Source organism: Anas platyrhynchos, chromosome 1, assembly GCF_047663525.1.
Source record: "Anas platyrhynchos isolate ZD024472 breed Pekin duck chromosome 1, IASCAAS_PekinDuck_T2T, whole genome shotgun sequence".
Classification (NCBI taxonomy): Eukaryota; Metazoa; Chordata; class Aves; order Anseriformes; family Anatidae; genus Anas; species Anas platyrhynchos.
In genome coordinates, this window is record NC_092587.1 from 137,419,378 (window position 1) to 137,437,487 (window position 18,110).

The 18,110-nt window shown below is 45.6% G+C and overlaps 1 protein-coding gene across 4 annotated transcripts in view; it reads right to left on the reverse strand.

The window, feature by feature from the left end:
* Positions 1–1,872: 1,872 nt before the first annotated feature.
* JADE3 (jade family PHD finger 3) overlaps positions 1,873–18,110 on the reverse strand; it is a 54,755-nt gene continuing 38,517 nt past the window's right edge. For all 4 annotated transcript variants that reach the window (XM_038173166.2, XM_027446947.3, XM_072030407.1 and 1 more), the window contains 6 exons: positions 16,968–17,179; positions 14,904–15,071; positions 9,365–9,481; positions 8,425–8,898; positions 6,729–6,846; positions 1,873–5,222 (listed from right to left, as the gene is read on the reverse strand). In XM_038173166.2, the coding sequence (XP_038029094.1) occupies positions 4,321–5,222; positions 6,729–6,846; positions 8,425–8,898; positions 9,365–9,481; positions 14,904–15,071; positions 16,968–17,179 (1,991 nt within the window). In that variant the 3' untranslated portion in view covers positions 1,873–4,320. The remainder of the gene's footprint in view (positions 5,223–6,728; positions 6,847–8,424; positions 8,899–9,364; positions 9,482–14,903; positions 15,072–16,967; positions 17,180–18,110) is intronic.

Genomic DNA, 18,110 nt, shown 5'->3' on the forward strand with positions numbered 1-18,110 from the left:
CGGCTGCTAGGAAAGTTTTGGAGGAAAAAAAGCAACCAAAGGTTCGGTTTCACAAAGCTGTGCTTGCTGTCGGGGCAATCCACCACAGACGAGTCCAGAGGCTGAGACGTGCTGGCCTGGCAGGGAGCAGAGCCCAGGGCATTTATCTCAGGATGGTCCTGACAAGCAGTAACACTGCAAAACTGTACCCCTGTGGGGGAAAATGTCTGTTCAGCCATGCTGCTGGCACAAAGGAGGACTTGGGAACAGCAGCACAGCACCTCGTGGAAGCAGAGCCCCATGTCTTTGCTCACCCTACTGCAGCAGCACCCAGGCACTCCATTGTTTTCCACCTCTGCCCATCCCTGCAATCCTTCCCTGGCACACCAAGCTCCCAGGTTGTGCAAGCAGCTTCCATTTGCTCATTAGTTCACATCAAAAGCATGTTTTCTCAATAGACGTGTCAATTCCCAGCAGTGGCAAACCATAACAAGCTCAGGGATCAGCCAGGCTCACACTGATCGCGATGACTGGTTTGTCACGTTCCCTGCAGCTCGCGGAGGCAGGCTTTGAACGCTCGGTGTTGAAGGCTACAGATACCACACGCCTAGCCCAGGTATCGCCCGTGGTATCAGTGAGGTATCGCATCAAGTGTGAACATCTGAGGCTGCTTTTTCATAGCCAAACATTTGGCATTTCTGCCCCTATGGTTTGGGACTCACGGTGCAAACGGTGCATACAGTGGCAGAGCCAGAGCACAAGTTGCAACCTAGAAGCATTTCTTTTTGGACAGACTCAAACTCATAGTGCTGGGAATCACCATACAGACCCTATGAACTTGTAAGAATTTGGCCTGAGTTACCACCAAGTAACCAGACTAACGTGGCTGTCTGCAACTTATTTGTAAAGATGCCGCAAACCAGCAGCAGCTGTTTGCAAGGGAAACAAGCAGGGGTACAGACTGACTTCCTCGGCTCCTTTTCCCACATCCCAGACACAAGCAGACTGCTCTCAAAGGAGATGGGAGGCCACCAGTCACAGTCACTGAAAATAATTTTAGGGAAGGAGAAATCCCGGTCCTGAAAGACAGCTGGCAATCCATCACTTACAGCTTCTTCCTCATGCTGTTTTTTTTCTCCCCTCTCTTCCATATGCTCCTTTTGTGCCCTTTCCCTCTGGTTTTCTTTCCAGCCGAGGACTTGCTGCCCTCTTTCACTCAGCCCCACGCGTGCATCACAACCCCCAGCCCTCCTGAGGGCAGGGAGGATGTTATCAGCAGGGTTGTGCAGCTCCACCTGCTCCTTGCTCTCCATCCATCACTTTTGCTGCCTTCTGTTCCTTCCTGCTCCCCGGCTGTAGGGCAGGCAGCAGCACCGGCCTGTGGGAGCAGGGGGAACTGCAGCAACAGGTCGTGCAGAAACACCACCAACCATCAGCCTGGGAATGCTGCTTGTCCTGAACCCTCCTTTCCAAGGCAATGTCAGTGTTGGCCGTGCACATGTTGGTGTGTGAGAAGCAGGATGAGGCGGAAGGCCAGGCTGCAGCTCCCCCTCACAGCTTGGTTTGTACAACCAGGGGCAGGCCGTGGTGCTACAACACAGGCAAATGTATCAGGAAGGGAGAGCAGCGCAGCAAATGGCCTGTTACATCTGCTGGGCTAGGCAGAAACAAAAGCCAGGCTGGGACTATTTGCTAAACGCAGCAAATCGGTGCTCACTGACTCTTTTTTCGGGGAGGCTGAAGGGGAAAGATTTCCCTTGACCTTTCGACTTCAAGTACTGCCAGCTCTGCAGAAATAACTCCCTCCCGACGGACACAGCACTGCCGTTAGACCCATTAGTGCCTCCCAGGCACGAGAGGGTGCAGCCCTGAAGAAATCACAACAAGTGGAAATACTGTTAGCAGTTTCATAATTTAATGAAAAAGTACTTGTAAAAAGGGGACATCTGAAAAAGACCGAGTCCATCTTGGAAAATTGAATATATATATATTTATATATATAAAACAAAATGCAAAAACACAAAAAAAAATTGACAAATAAGGTTAAGAGGTAATACTTCAAACAGTTAGCCACCGAACACACAATAAAAACTAGCAAATGCACTTTGGGGACAATACTTGAGAACTACGTAACCAAGGGCTCCTTCATATATCTATTAAAATCATGGAAAAATTAGCAAAACCATTGCCCAGGCGGGAAACAACTGAATTCATAACCCCAGAAGAGCAGAAATGCTGAGTTTTGCTGAAGCACCATTTTCCTCCCCTCCGCCGTACGCTTCTGGCCACAAAATGGCATGAAGGCGTCGCCAGCCTCCCACCTGAGTGTTCCCAACGCAAGCTTCATGAAATTTTGTGGCCAGCAAGAGGATTACTAATAAATATCGAAGGAAAACTAAGAGAGTCAGAACCGGAATACAAATGAAGAAACATTTGTTGACTTGTTCTGAACAACCCATGGCTTAGAACACAAAGCATTTCCCATCAAAATAAAATGTGTGGAAACCTAAAATGCTACTGCGTATTTACACCAAAAGAAATAATTTTGAAGATACAGCTCTAGAAAGACAAATTACACAAATATACATAAAATCAAGAAGTGGGGAGAAAAAAAAAAAAAAAAGAAACTGCATGAAGCAAATAGAGCAGGATTGCCAAGTATGCTGTTCCGTGGTTTTTTATTTCGTCGAAGTCCTCCAGCCCCTGACTTGCTAGTCCTATTGCAACGAGGGAGATTTCAAAGCTTAAACCAAACCTAAAAGCGTTGTCATTTCCCAAACTAAAAGCAGTAAATGAAGGTAATGGAGAAGAAACATGCTGGTTGGCGTCTGCATAGCCATCGCCACAGGTGAACCTTTCATTTGTAGAGAAAATGAGCCCCGATCCCAACAGAGGCACGCAGCGTGACGTGGGGACAGGGGATGCTGTGGGTTTATGAAACACACAGCGTTTCAAAGAACAGGGCTGCTACTTGCTTGATCACCACAACACAAGAAACTTGTCCGCATTCAAACAGAAATCCCAGACAAAATAAACAAGCCGAAAAGGGCTTCCCCTCCCTTCTGGCTTCCTTAACAGAGGTTGAGGTTTAAAAACACAAGTAAACGACTGATTTTAAAGCACGTTAAAAAAAAAAAAAAAAAAGTTTTAGTTTGGGAAACAGCAACTGATCCAGAGGTTGAAAAGCAGCTTAACGTAACCATAAGTTTTCAGCAATAAAAAACATACTCCAGGTGATGACTGGCTAAAATTTCACAGGCCTAGGTGCCAGAAGTGGGGCTCCCAAGCCCACATTGAGGCAGCTAGGATTGAAAATTCGTGCCTAAATAAAAAGTTCAGGCAAAATTATTTCTAATTCATCTTCTTTTAAAAACACCAGGTACAAACACCTCCGGATGTGAAATTTCAGTTTGAGGAGGAACCTGGCATCACCGGTGATTGCCTACATTGAAGTGTCAAATAGCATTTTTCTTTGAAGTAGTACATCTACTCTTGTAAACACTATCCACAAAATTAGCCATCTGTACTTGTTAGCTGGGTAAAATATTTACAAGTGCATCCCACAACAAGCAGCTATGTACAGAGATTAAAAAAAAAAAAAAACAAGTACTAGAAGTTGTATATTTACAAAATAAGCAAATAATTGCGAGGAGAAACACGACCTTCAGCAAGAGCAGGGAGCGGGGGCACGTCTAGAGGTCAGTGAGTTTGGCAGCGGCTTCCACCCTCTGCAAGGAGCCCGCGACCACCACTGAGCCCCCCTGCAGACGGGGACGGCGCTCAGCAGCCGCTTTGGGCCTGATCCAGCAGAGCACCTGGGCAGGGGCCGGGCCACCCGAGGGAAAGCAGGAGGGTTTTTCCAGGCGCTCAGCTCTCCCGCAGGCCCCCAAGTGCCGTGCTGGATCAGCAGCAGGCGCTGCAAGGACGCAGTTTCAGCGTCTCCCCTGCAGCCCCTTGCAACGCAAGGACTCCTTCCTTCTCTACCTGCCCAGCACGGCTGGCACAGCGTGAGCACCCTGCCTTGCAGGTGAGCTGGCAAGGAGGAAGCAGTTTCCTGAGCTCACGCAAGGCCCAGCCGCCCCGTGCTTCCCCAGATGTTGACCTCTGAGACCAACCCCATCCGTTTCTCCACGACTCCGCCATAACTCGGGTAGCCTTGCGAAGGCTGCAAGCCGATTCACAGTTGAACAAAACGACTCCCATTTCTCTGCCCTCCCCCGTCCCCTCCTGCAGTTCTTCCCGTCGCAGGTCCTGTACTGGTTTCTGGAACCTGGTGATGCTGAGCTCTGCACTGGTACACCGGGATACACGAAGGCTGAGTTACCCCGTGGGGGCTTCTAATCACCTTTGTACCGAACCGTGAGAAATCATGTTCTTTTTGTTTCTATTGTGACAATCTCTTCCGAAGTCCTTGCTTGGGCTCTCTCTCTCCGAGCTACTCCGTCGTAACCTCACTTGCTCTTTATTTTCATCACTTTCCGCTTCAGAGTCACTCAGCTCCAGGTCGGGGCAGTACCCGTCGTTGTCCTGGTAGGGAGCACCTTCGAGCGCCTGCTTGCTCCACAAGCGGTCTTTCGCGGCGAGCCTTCTCGTCGGCTTCTCACAGCACCGCAGATCTTCCGTGGTCCTCACCAGGCTGTTGGTGGCCTCTTTGAAGGAGCGGCTAAAATGTTCCATGGTGGATTTCCTGAAGCCGCTCTGGCCGGCCAGGTGAGCCGCGAGCACGGAGTCCTGCTCGTAGGGCGTCTGGCTGGAGCTGTCCCTCTGGCTCACGTCACCGGCCCTGCCCAGCAGCAGCCCGTTGGACTTGGCCGCCAGCCGCGAGCCGTCCTGCTGCGCCCGCCCGTTCCCCATGGCTGCCTGCCCGTGTAGGGCCGCCTGCAGCGCAAGGGGCTTCCCGGATGGCTGGCCCCGGTGAAACTCCGGCACCTGCACGGGGCCCGAATCCTTCGCCTCGCCGCGGGGCTTGCCGATCCCCCCCGGGACAAGCAAGCCGTTGCTTCTGCCCTCGTGCTGATACCTGGGGTACGATTTCGCTTTGATTTCATAAGGTTCTTTCGGCGCCGGCACGCTCCTCTTGCCGTACGCAGTGCTGTTGTTGTCAGGAGACAGCGGCCTGTTGCCAGGCTTCAGGGAGTTGTTTTTGCAATCTCCTAGTGCTGATTTGGGCATTTTTAACTTCAGGGTGATCCTGGGAGGTGGGTAGAACAGCGTGTTCTCTAGTGCACTTGTCAGGGTATGGCCTGGATGAGAGAGAGACGAGGGGGCAGAAGAAAAGAAGACTTAAAAAGAGGGTAACCATACTGTTACCTGTAGAGTTTTACAGTGCATTAAAAAGTTATTCAGCAATAAGAAGCATCTGCAAACAACTGGTGTGAAATTATTTCAGGACATTACAGACAAGGCAGAATAACAAAAACTGCCCCAAATTGTCTACTATTTCAAACGTTTAGGTAAGCATCTTCGCATTTCCATTAAAAAACAACAGCGTGCCCTTTCACAGGGCTTCAAGCCAGAGAACTGAACCAGCTTTGAGACATGACAGAAGTAGTTCCAGCAAAGCTATAAAAAAGGTTCACATTCAGCTTTGGATAGAGAAGAAACAATGCTTCAAACTGAGCTGCAATTTGGACTTGGTTCAGCTCTGCTTCGTATTTTAAAATTCTCTATGCTTTAAAAGTCTTTTCACTCTGATGTACGAGTCTTTATTATATTGTGCACACACATTGCCATTGCAAAATCTCTCTCAAAATATTTTAGTAAGTTTTTAAAAAAAAGCACTTGGTTTTGTAAAGACATAAATTTGGTACACATTTCTAATAAAGTTTATTTACACAAAATCCAAGTGCTTTAGAGTACTGCTGCTTCCGCAATGAGCTAGGCTGATCTAAACCAGCTGAAAAACAACAAACAAACAGAAAAAAACCACCACCTTGTCAGTACCAATGAAACTTATCCATGTTTCAGGGGTAGACAAAAAGCCACAAAGGCTTCACTTTAAATTGGTTACGAGAAACGCAACGTGTATCTTGAACGAACATCAAGATCATCATTTCACAACTGCAGAAATAGTTGACGTCTCAATTAAGGAAAAAAAAGCAACTGCACTGCAATATATACTATTCCTCTTTTCAAATGTTGTGTTCCTCATTTCAGGGCACATTTTTAGTGAAAATCAAGGGCAGGGTTGGTTTCGGTACATCAACTTTCCAAAGCAGTCACTGCTCGCTGTTAAAAAACAGAGTGCTTAGGCTCTTTCTGAAGGAAGGGACAGTAACTGAGATGACAAGCTAAGAAATGCCTCTTCATGTTGCTCATCAAGTATTCAAGGCAACACGAGAAGAGCCATTCCTATCAGTCACTTTTCTCTTTTGCCTGAAGAAATTAACTACAGCAAGCAAAAGAACTTCTCAGTGGGAGAGCAGAGCTTGCTGTGGGGAAACGGCACCATAAAACAGCAGCCCAAGGAAGCAAAAACCTCGAGATCACCACCAGCTCGTTTCTGCTACGTGGGTAACAGAGCAAGTGATAACTTACAGGCATATGCCCAAGAGTGAAAGATCCAAGTTAAGGTGTTAAAACATTGAAGTATTTTGTGTATGTTGGTAGTTCCATTGACTGAATATTTGAAGACAATTTTTAAGGCAGCTCTCAAACGTTAAAACACTAAGCCAGAACATAATGAGAACACACAACTTCCTAGTTTATACACAGTTATGATTTGTAAATATTTTACACTTTGTGATTACCTGCAGCAATTTCCTGATTAATGAGCTGGACTTGCAAATTGAAGACCTGCTCGTGTACTTTACTGTGCGACAACTTCAGTTTCTCTCTCCTGCTTACCATGTAGCAGAGATTTCTTACCTACAGAGAAATAACACGAGACTTAGTATCAAATTAAAAAAAATAAAAATAACAATCTGGACAGAAAAAAATGTATCCACAACAGAATTATACAAATTTGATGAGCAATATCCCTTGGCAAATATCTCATGACTGATACTAAACATATGTAACCACGAATTTAAAAACAAATCCCGAGTATTTTTAATTACCAGTTTAATGAGTGTCTTGAATACATTCTGCAAGGCAGCAGAATGTGTTTTCACCTACAAGCACAGTAAGCAAACAAAATTCTAGTCAAAAACACGTAGTTTCTAAGACTTGCTTGTCTGTAAGCCTACTTCAACCACACGCTGTGCTGGGGATGTTACTGCAGTCAACACTCCAGTCTCCTGGAATTTCCTCGTGAAATGCTTTGCAGAATGATTTTCAAGAGCTAAACTAAGTTTGTTCCTCCTAGAATTATTGCAACATTTGAGAGTATATCTTTTTACAAAGCTACCCAATAGATTCTGGCCGATTCTGGCCAGTTTAGACCAGAATTAACATGTAGATCCCCCCTAAAAGAACACTGCAGCTTTTCGTGCCTTTCACACATTTGGCTGATGCATTTAGCAGCTTATTTTCAGGCTGCATGGCAGTTTCACACAGTTCTACTTTCACTACTTGTTTGAATTAGTAGCAGTACGTCCACCTCCTGTAAGGAAAACAGGAAGAGGCACTGCAAGTTTGTTAACACTGACCTGAAAGAGCAGGCACAACACAGAAAAAGCATAGGGGCTGGCTGAACAATATTTGCCAGGTATACCTCCCCAAACACCTAACTAGCTGTTCAGAAACTGGAACCTCTCTCCCCAGAAAGGAGATTCACAAATTTATTTTCATACCAAGACGTAACTGAACAGAAATTCTTGCGGCACGAGAGGTTCAGAAACTTTGAGAGCCATCTCAAACTACAAAGCGCTTCCACTCAATGTAAGTGCATCAATTTCAACACAGTTAGATGCAAACCAACCACTGCTAAAAAGACCATTTCCTTTTCATCCTGCTCAGCAAAGCCACGAGCAGTGCTAGACCCGGTGGGCTGTTTTCCAGCAGCTAACCATGAGCAGCACCTCGCCCAGCTCAGGAGCGTGAGCAGTGATTCAGCCCACCCGCTACCTAGGGCCAGCCAGCAGCAGCACGCTGCCCAAGAGGAGAGGTGAGTAAGGGATCTGAATCAGAAGTCACAGGAAGCTGCCTGAGCACGGGCCAGCAGCCTTTTTCTTCGTCCGTGAAGCCAAGAAGGCTCTGTGGTAGTTAACCACCCAGAACTTCACCCGCTCGCCCTCAAACCATGATGATGTTTTAATGTACTTCTAGAATTCCCCAAAAGCTTCAGGCGCACTCACCAAAGAATACCTGCTGCTTTGCCTACACATGTTGGTTTTCAATGCAGAGAATTCTGCATTGTGTGCTTCACAAGAATGGAGCTGAAGGCCTTACCTCTTATTTTCTAAATCGTCTCCCTGTGCTCCTCCCATTCCCACTTCTGTCCAAAGACAAAGCTGCTGCTCACCTGCACACAGTTTTTCAAAACTTTACCAGTTAAACTCTTACCCTCTCTAGGTCCTGCCTCAAATGCATGAACATCCTCATGCGAGTATGAATGCTATCTTCTTTTGGCTGCACTAAGCCATTTTCTTCATCCTCCTTGGGAGGAAACAATGGTTTGTTAAAGTTACTTTTTCGCTTTAATTTCCAGTAATTGTAGATGAAGTCTACAGCAAGTTTAGGAAGACCCAGTTCTGCTGCAACGTCCTCCACTTTAACGAGTGAGTAAAACTCTTCTTCCAGCTCTCGGAGCTTCTGGGCTCGTAAACTGGTTTTCTCGCTCTCCGTTTGCTTCTGGTCCGACATACTTTTGGGATGCTCATCAACATCAGGCAGCGAGTTCTGTTTGTTCTTGCTGTGCTTCAGACAATACGACTTGAACTTGACCTCATCCCCGTCATCCAGGATAGTCTTCATCTCTAAGCTATGCTCGAAGGCACAGGTGACATGAAAGGCAGTGATGCAGCTTTTCACGGAGCACTACAGATGGAAGAAAAGGGAAAAAACACTCAGTCACTAAGAGTAGAAACAAACCAGAAAAAAAATATATATCTTCATTACATTAAAGTTTATTCCTACCAAATCATCTCTTAAGCACTCTTAGAAATACCTGTTGATCTCTTCGAAGTTGGTATCATGTTAGTATCATGTGATCTGGTATTTTCTTGTTTTTGAACAGCGTTCAGTGGAAGGATCCACCTCTGTTCCACATACTACCAGTACTTACACTTCTCAGCCTTACTCAAAAGAAGGCAACTGAGACCAGCTCCTAACTCTCTACACTGAAGCACTTAGGGAACTAATTTGTTAGCAAACAGCTATGACAAAGTAGGCAGCTATCCTACGATTGTCTTCATCATAACATCTCCAAATACAGGAAAAATAAAATAAAATAAAAAAATCCCCATCTCACAGACTGAAGAGTCAGAGGAAAACAAGAACATACCTGAATGCAAGCACCAGTTTTCAGTTTGCATAAACTACACACTAAAGCCCATCGACTTGGTGGAATGTGAGACACCTTTGTGATCGGCTCCATCCTTTCTGGGCAAGCAATACTGACCTGAAAACAAAAAGCAGCATGGAAACAGTTAGCAAGGCAATAAAAACAAGCTCTCCACTAATATTAGAACAAGAAGTATGACCACACATTTATCTCGTTCAGAGATATCTACGTGCTCATGCTTCTCAGCAAGTGACCCCAGAAGATCCTGCACGTGGAAAACCATGCTGAGGAATACAATTAGTTCAACCTGGTGGCTACAGTAAATGATGGCTAAGTTTATTCCCTTTCGATTCTTTATTTTTTTTTCCTGTGCTGCTTAAGCAGATCTAACTTCAAAAGTACCAAAAAGCGAGCTACTCAGAACAAAACAGGAACACTTAGTCACTTACCTGAGAAGTTCCTTCTTTAAGATCCACAGATCCGCTACAGGAGCTACCTCTGCCAGCTCAGAGTTTGGGGCAGAACAGATCTAGCAGTCAGCAGCCAGGGAAAGCCTTGCTTTTTGCCTTCACTTCCACTGAGCACTCCCAGTGTAAAAGGTGACTCTAAAACACTTTCCTAACTACAGATTGCATGAAGTATAATTTGAGAAAGAATGCAACAAACTCCTCTTTCTGCAAAGCACAGTATATTATCTTATGCCAGTTTTCACATATTTAGTCTGGATGATCTATTTGTCTCTGGTGGACCAGATTATGGATATTAATACTATAAGAAAGAAGAAGTTTCAGATAAGCACAGGTACCTTTTGCTATTGTTTGCTGTACTAAGGTTCACATATCCATTGTCATAGAGATTTCTCAGCTGTCTGTTGTCCATACTGGGAAACCAGGACTGTTCTCCATAATTTGGACATCCAAACAGAGATGAATTATCTCCTCACTCACCCCTGAGCCATTCCAGACCACCAGGATTTATCCAAGGGCAGAAACAAAACTGGCCAGCTACGAATGATCAACATGCAGAACTGAGCATATCAAAATGGCACAAGGCAGAAAATTGCAGAGATAACTGCTCTGTCCCAAGGCTGGCAGTCTCCAAAAGCTTGGATTTTGATGCTTACACAACAAAAAAACACTTTGAACTTAGCAGCTGTGTGCTATGGGGGGCTACCTGCCTGAAACAGAAATGCAGTGCTAATTCTAGCTAGACAGATCTCCCTGCTTCATACAATGATTGGCCTGAGCAGAGCAGACCAGTGGTGGGATCGGGGCCTCTAAGCAAAGGGGTCAAAACAAAGAATTCAAAGAAAGGAGGTTTCTAGGCCATGTTCTGTGGCACTGTGATGTCAGAATAAAGCCTATAACCTAAGGAAGTAGTCAAGACTAAGATAGGATTTTTTTTTTTTTTTAAGAGAAGCTTAAGAGCATTACATTACAGTAATTTTCATAGATTATTCTTCCAACCTCCATAATAAGACTCTTCTAGGGAAATCCATGTTAGACAATTAGTTCAAGATGTGATAATTAAACTGTTGCCTTTACAAGGACCAACAAACTAAGGTGAGTATGCTAGCTTCCCTTTTGGGGTATTTCAGCAATCACCCGATGCACATACTCGCTTTAAAACCTGCCTAAGCCCTGAGGAAGCACAGCAGACATTCTCTGTGAGCTAGACTTGTCCAATACAGCAGTGCCATGCTGATTAGGCCTCAGAGTCAGAGCTGCTATGCTCAAACTGAACGTTTTTGTTACTCTTTCCTATCTTTTGCATTGTTTTGAGCATCCATCAAGTAGGTGGGAAAGACAGCTTTGCAAGAGATGACTTGATTCATCATTCTCACATTTTAAAGGCTGGTCAACAGTTCATAAAGTAATGACAAAAGCAGACTCAAGCATGATTTGTGTTTGTTATAGTATTCAATCTCTGATCCCCCAGTTGCAAGCCCGATCTTCTGGAATATGCTGAGGCCAGCCAGTGCTGCGTGGTATTTCCATTCAGCCCAGTGACAGGCACAAGTGTATGTCACTGAACTCCAGAAGCCACGAGTCCCATCAGTGGGCATGCTTCAGCCTTCTCGTGGGCCAAAACCAGAGTCAGAAAGATCTGTGCGGAAAACCAACAGGACTTTGCACCTGGAAACCAGCAGTACCAGTTACTGTCAGTTCAAATTATCAAAAAAAAAAAAAAAAAAAAGACAAGATGAGGAAAAGAAGCAAGCTGCGACCCATGTAACAAAACTAAAACCTAATTCTGAGAAGTCTTTGTTAGAAAAGTAGCGGGATGCTCCATAGAGGTCCCAGAGAGGATTAGGAGAATGGGGAGGCAGCACGTGATGCATTCATCAGGTAGAGATGAGGAGCAGCTTCATCTTTTGTGGACTTCCTATGTGTCAGCAGGTCAGCAGGAAAGGGACAAAACTGTCCTTGAAACTCTTGAATTGTTCCACAAAATCATGTTCACCACTCTTAAATGTCAAAAGGCAGCTTTTTTGTTTCCATAATGAGACCCTTTATCAACCTACCTCAATGCTGCTCAAAACAGAGCTGGTTACAAGTCACCCAGGTGTTTCTGAGACAATATTGTAAAGATTGACTGCGTTTCTTGCCCCAGTTACCAGAATCAACAGGCAAGACTTCCTGTGGGAATTAAGGGGTTGCATCAACTTGCCACGCTGTCTTTATTCCTTTCAGAAAGGAACCTTCAGTGATTTTCTCCTGGAGACTGGGTGGCACCACCCTTCCTCCGTGCGTCCCAGCAGAAGCTGGGAACTGACACACATCTTTTTGCTCTCTGCCCCCTTCAGTGCTCTCCCTGCTGCTTCCCCAGAGGGGACTCTGGAAGGCAGGAAATATTTGTGTTAGAAATCCTGTCCCTTGGGCTTGCAGTGCTGCCTGTTTACATTACCCTGCTTTGTCAAAACACCACGAGGCGCTTTGAGTCAGGTGCAGTTTATTTACACTGGCCTCGTGCCGCCTGCGTGCTCCTAACACTCCCAGAGAGGAGTCAAGGCAAAGTTTGTTTGAACTCAGCTGTTCACGAGGGATCCTGAGAGCTGAGAGGCCAACCTTTCCATTTCCCAAAGCCTCCCTAACCAAGGCAGAACCGACAATCTGCCTTAACACGTAGCCTCTCTGTTCCTCCTTCATGTTGTGCCGGGTTCCTTTTTGACTGCTGTACTCTGAAGAAGTTGTAAAAGTGGGAGAGAGAGAACGGTGGGGCTGTTGAAGCCTCTTCTCTGTGACTTCCACGGTGAGCTGACATCTCTGCCACCACCCTGCTCTCCACCGGTAGCCTGCCCCCAGCAGCAGCTAAGGAAAAATGGCTTTGTGCTTCAGCTGACAGCACACTGACTGAGGGAAGATGTGTCTGCAGTGGGGCCTCTAAGGCAGAGAAATCTTGAAATTCAAAGCAGAGCAAGTTTTCTCATCTCAAAGTCTTTCCTTTTTTTCAAAGAAGGTCTTTAAAGAAAGCATAGAAGAGCCATTTACACTAAAAGACAATAATGGCAGAAGAATAAAAGGATATAAACCAACGATGAGGGCACTTCATGAAATAAAAACCTTCAAGTGTCTCAATCAGCCAAGTGAAGGTCAACAAAGCCTTTTGACACCATCAGCTTACCAGGGGAGGGAGGAAAGAAACCCCACCCACATTTCAAGAGAGTGCTGAATGAATGAATGAAGGACAACAAATCCCCACTGCAACCGCATGCAACGTTGCTAGCCTACACTTGGTGACTCATCAAGCCCCTCTTTGAAGGTTTTACCACAAACATGGTTCTGACTCACTTTTCTCTGCCTTCTGCCTTGTTCTGTCTCGTTGGGGGCACAGCGGGGAAGCAGCAGAGATTTTATCATGTTTGTTTCTTCTGGGGCAGTTCCAAGGGAATATGCACCGTGCCATAAAGTATCTCTGGGTCTTCAAACTCTGGGTGTTTCCAGTCCAGTGATCACATTATGCTACAGTGATTCTCCAGAAAGGAACCCAACATTTTAACAGAGATTCCCAAAGCTTTCTTTGGCTTCCTTGGTGACTGATTTTTATTTTTTCTTCCTCCTACAAACAGCAATGCAGGGGACAGAGAGGATGAACGGATCCGAGAGGCGTTTCCCACCTCTCCTGGCAGGTGCCACCTCCTTGCTATGCCTGACACACTCGGCTTTGCTGCAGAGGGGAGGAGGTGCCCGAGGCCTGGAGCCGCCGATGGCTGCAGGAGCAGCTGGGTTTGAGCTCTCCCACCTGGGCACTCCCTGGGCTTCTCTCCCTCAGCCGGAGGGAGGTGTGCAGGCAAGAAGGCAGCACTGGCTCCCCGTCTTGTGCTCAGCTGCTTTCCAAACCTGCCTGCTCCTCTTCTGTTGAGGAGGACATCAAGGCAACCGCACACGGAAAGGACCGCTGAGGAAAACCTGTCTGCTCACAGAAATGCACTTCAGAAGTACAGAAGTCAGGAGATTTTTATTTATTTTAATCTTTTGTGTTTTCTCCCCCCTCTACTCCTTTCTTCCTAAAGGTGGATGAGACACCAGGAAGTACACGCTGGCCTGAAGGGAAAGCAGAACTGCAAAGATAACCTCCCTGCAAAGCAGACGTATGCCTGTGACAGAGCTAGGAAATACACACGGCACCGTGCTACCACGTTAAAAAAAATAATCCAGAATCTTAACATCCTCCTTGTGAAGTTTTGCAAAGGCAAGGCCTGGCTGCTTCGGAACAGAAGGCTTGAGAAATAAGGCAGCCCCTTGGCATCACAGTGCCAACAGCTGTGGCTACAGCTTCGTGCTAAACCATCCACTGTAATGGATCTGTGGATCTTAACAGAAAGAAAACAAATACAGATCTGAGCACAAAATTAAACAAACAGCCCATCTATACAGGAGTGAATATTCCAATTTACACAATTATATTGTGATGCTAACCTTGATTCTAAATAGAGCAAGTGTAAAGCTTCGTTATTAAACTTCACATATGTGCATGCAACTAAAGCCTTTTCTTACAAAATATAATGTAGAAGATTTTTCTTCTCCCTACCATTCAGAAAAAAATCATTCTAAAATACCTTAACTACAAACATCTGCCGATCTCAGAGTCCATCCAATACAAATCATGTAGTATGTTTGTGTTTTGTTTTGTTTGTTCGTTTTTAAAAAAAGTGAATGTATTCAGGCAAATTATACACCTAACTAAGAGCGCACACATTTATCAGGAGCTAAGAGAGGTAACGAAGCTGCAGTCACGCAGCGAACGCTATCTTACATCAGTAAGCCCTTCCAGCAGGTCACTCGGGTACCGCAACGACACCAAGGAGTGCTTGCTCAGTGTGTCGGCGGGGGAAACGGCCAACAAAGGGATTAATCTCTCTCTCCCAGCCTTTGCAGGTTCTGCAGACTCAGAATAAAGCCCAGGACTAAGCCATATAGATATATTAAAATCATGAAAATGTGAAAAAGCAAAGGAGGGAACAAGGAGGAGGAAGAAGAGAAGAAAGAGGATAGTAGGGACCATGATACAGAAGGATGAGTTGGAAATTCGGCTTTACCTCTGGAATCCAGAGGGCACAGCTCACGTGCGCCCACTTGGTCCCTGTCCTGGTGGCTTTCATGGCACCTCCTCGTTTGGGACACAGGAGGCACTGGGGGTGTATCCCCAGCACGCAGGTGCGGCACAGCCAGCTCCCTTCAGGGACTTTTAGGATTCCGTAGCACGCCTTGGGAGAAAACAGGGATCGAGATCATTGCACTAATAGGATTTCACATCCAAACATTGATTTTCATACAGCACAAAGCTTTCAGATCCTAAAGGCACAGTTTGGCCTTTGCTTAATCCTTCTCCAATTTCGTTACCTTAAAAGGAGTCAGGTGATCAAAGAGATTTACAGCCTATAAAACAAATGCTTTCTACGCCTGCTTCTTTTTAAAGTATGTGTCTTGGTATTGTTTGTTCACAGCACAGAACAGCCATTGTGACTGAACAAACACTGCCATTAAGAACCTTCATCTTTGCATTTAGCAATTAACTATTTTTTTTTAATAAACTTTTTAAGTTTCTGAAGAAAAAAAGGAGACATCTCTTTAAATTAGCTTCAGCATTTATGTAGACCTTCCTAAAAATCACCATTTCCTATCGCTAACAACTTTACAGTAACATAAATATGTTTAGATGTGAAGCAGTGAGCTGGTTTTTGAAGATTTTTCTGAAGATTTTTGCATACAGTATTAAATTATCTTTGTGGTTACAGTTCTGACATTCTATCATTTGACTTTATATATATACATTCAAACTAGAGTTACAGTACATACTGAAATGATGAGATGCTCTTTTTTAGGCCTATTTCCCTGAATATTGCGTTTGACCCCTTGAAAATTGAGGGATTTCTTACCTTTTCCTAAATTTGAGGATTAAAAAGAAATAAGAAATGCACTTTGCTTTCTAATTCAGATTCATAGCTCTCCTTCATGGCAAACTACACCTGTACCCTATTGAATACAGGCACATCTTAAAGCTGAGTGTATCCGACACCACTCACAGCAAGAAGCCTTACCAACAGGGCTGCTTTCTAAGGAAATCACACCATTCCCAACACCCTATCTGGGAACAGTCAGACTGAAAGCCTTGCCAGCTGTAACCAGCCTTTTAGATTCAAATCCAGTATAAAATCCCCGTGCTTGCTTCCCCTTCTGGTACTGACCATGAAGCAGTATCACCAAACACTGCGCATTCCCCTCACGCCTAGAGAGAGGGGGACTTTCCTGAGTGAAATCCTGCATTACAGAACCACCAGGACAGACTAACCTGAACGCTATTTTCATGTCTGACTGTTGTAAAAACCCAACAGGGGGAGCTGTAATCTCAATTTTACAAGTGATTTATTTTTTTCCTGTTCTGAGGCACGTTCCCACCAACACTCTTTCTATTACTGATGCAGAAGTGGCATTATACCAAAAGATCACATTTAGGAGGCTGGAGACGGACGTAAACCGTTCCCTAATTTAATCCAGCTAATGAGTGGAGGCGGCCTAGGCTACCAAACCAGTAACTTGGCAATCTGGCTGAGCTGGCATGAGAGGGCACTGTGAAGGAGGAAATCTCTCGCACTCCTCCTCCCCGCCTCCAAGCGGCGTGATGACGAACAGACCTGAGGCTGCTTGGTGAAGCAGGGCCCATCCAGATTAAAAATCGAAGTGATAACTCTTTCTGGTTGCTGCCAGGCTTTCTTAACAAGTTAACAAGTCAATCAAGGAGGGAAAAACCCCAGCTCTTAAATAAGCTGTCTTTGAATTCTTTACATATAGGCAGGCAGCGCTCTCCACCCTATTTATTTTCAAAAGGAGGGTTAATAAAGGGCTTTATGGTCACAGAGAAAGCGCTTGCAAGTCCTGAGGACGCTTCACACTCCTGCTGGGTGACAGAGGTCCACACACAGACTGTGCTCGGCCACTTACCTGCTGTAACTCCCAGACTACAGAATTTGGGCTTGGTATTGCACCACCCTCCTTACCCAGCAAATGGCAAAGCCCTCCATGTTTAATACCAGCTCAAATTCCACGCTTGCCAAGGTAAACAAAGACCAGAGGACAGTGTCAACGCCTCCGCAGGCACCGACCTGATGGACGCAGATGTTACACTTGTCACAAAACACCATATCATTCCCATCTTCGCTGTCAGGGGACCGGCACACATCACAGATGACATCTTCATCGTACTCTATGCCCAGCCCTTCTTCAGTCTCAATCGCATGATTCATGTTCTCGTGGCAGTGCCGCTCCAGCACTTCAATCGTCTTTTCCATCGTGTTTTCATCCAGGGGCCCGCACCCTGCAGTGCAGAACGGGGAGGGGGGAATTGGGAGACAGTCAGGTGCTTTTGACCTGGTCTGAGATGGGGACATAAAGCACAACTTCCAGCAACTACCACAGCATACACGACTTAAATTTAAAAAGCCTTTTATCATTCACTGGCTAATTTTAGCAGGGTTTTATAAATACAAACAGAACGACTATTGAAGTAAAAGTCTGGGTTGTGCATAAGACAAAAAACATCACTCCAACTGCTGGACAAGGAGATGGCTGATCATTTTGATTTCTTGTTGCACCTGATAAACAGGGAGATGGAAAAGATAAATGACTGCTAAAACAGAGTGCCTTCTGGTACTAAACTGTTCTCTCCAGTGCCAGAATGTTTCTTCCACTCCCTGAACGTAAAGGATTACGGTATCATTCAGGTGGGAATTGGCCTTGGAGGGATCCAGCCCAGCTCCCTGCTCAGAGCAGGGCCAGCACTGAATCCAGATTAGGCTGCTCACAAACACACCCAGTCAGACCTTGAAAATCTCCAGGGATGGTGATTTCAGACCCAGAAAAGCCATGATCACTCTTGTGCTTCTTGAGGAGAGTGTCCTTAAAGCCCTGCTAGCTCTCTCCAGCAACTTCACCCTTCAGAGTTGCCTCACTCCCCACCTAGCAGCTCCCCAGATAAGCAGAAGCCTGCTCTCCGTTAGCCCAGGAGCAGAAGGCTATTTCCTCTTTGCTCGCCTCAGGATCTCAGTCTCCACTATTTCACACCTGCTACAGCCTATGCCCCTACCAATTAGCCCTTCCCACCTAGTTCCTCCTTTGTGAACAGGAGATGTTAAATATCTCCCTTTTGCACTCGTCCATGGAAGAGCACCAGCTGCACAGGCCATCCCACCACAACCCAGTTATTCCAGCAATATCTCCAAGATTATTTTTCATAGTTCACTCCACCT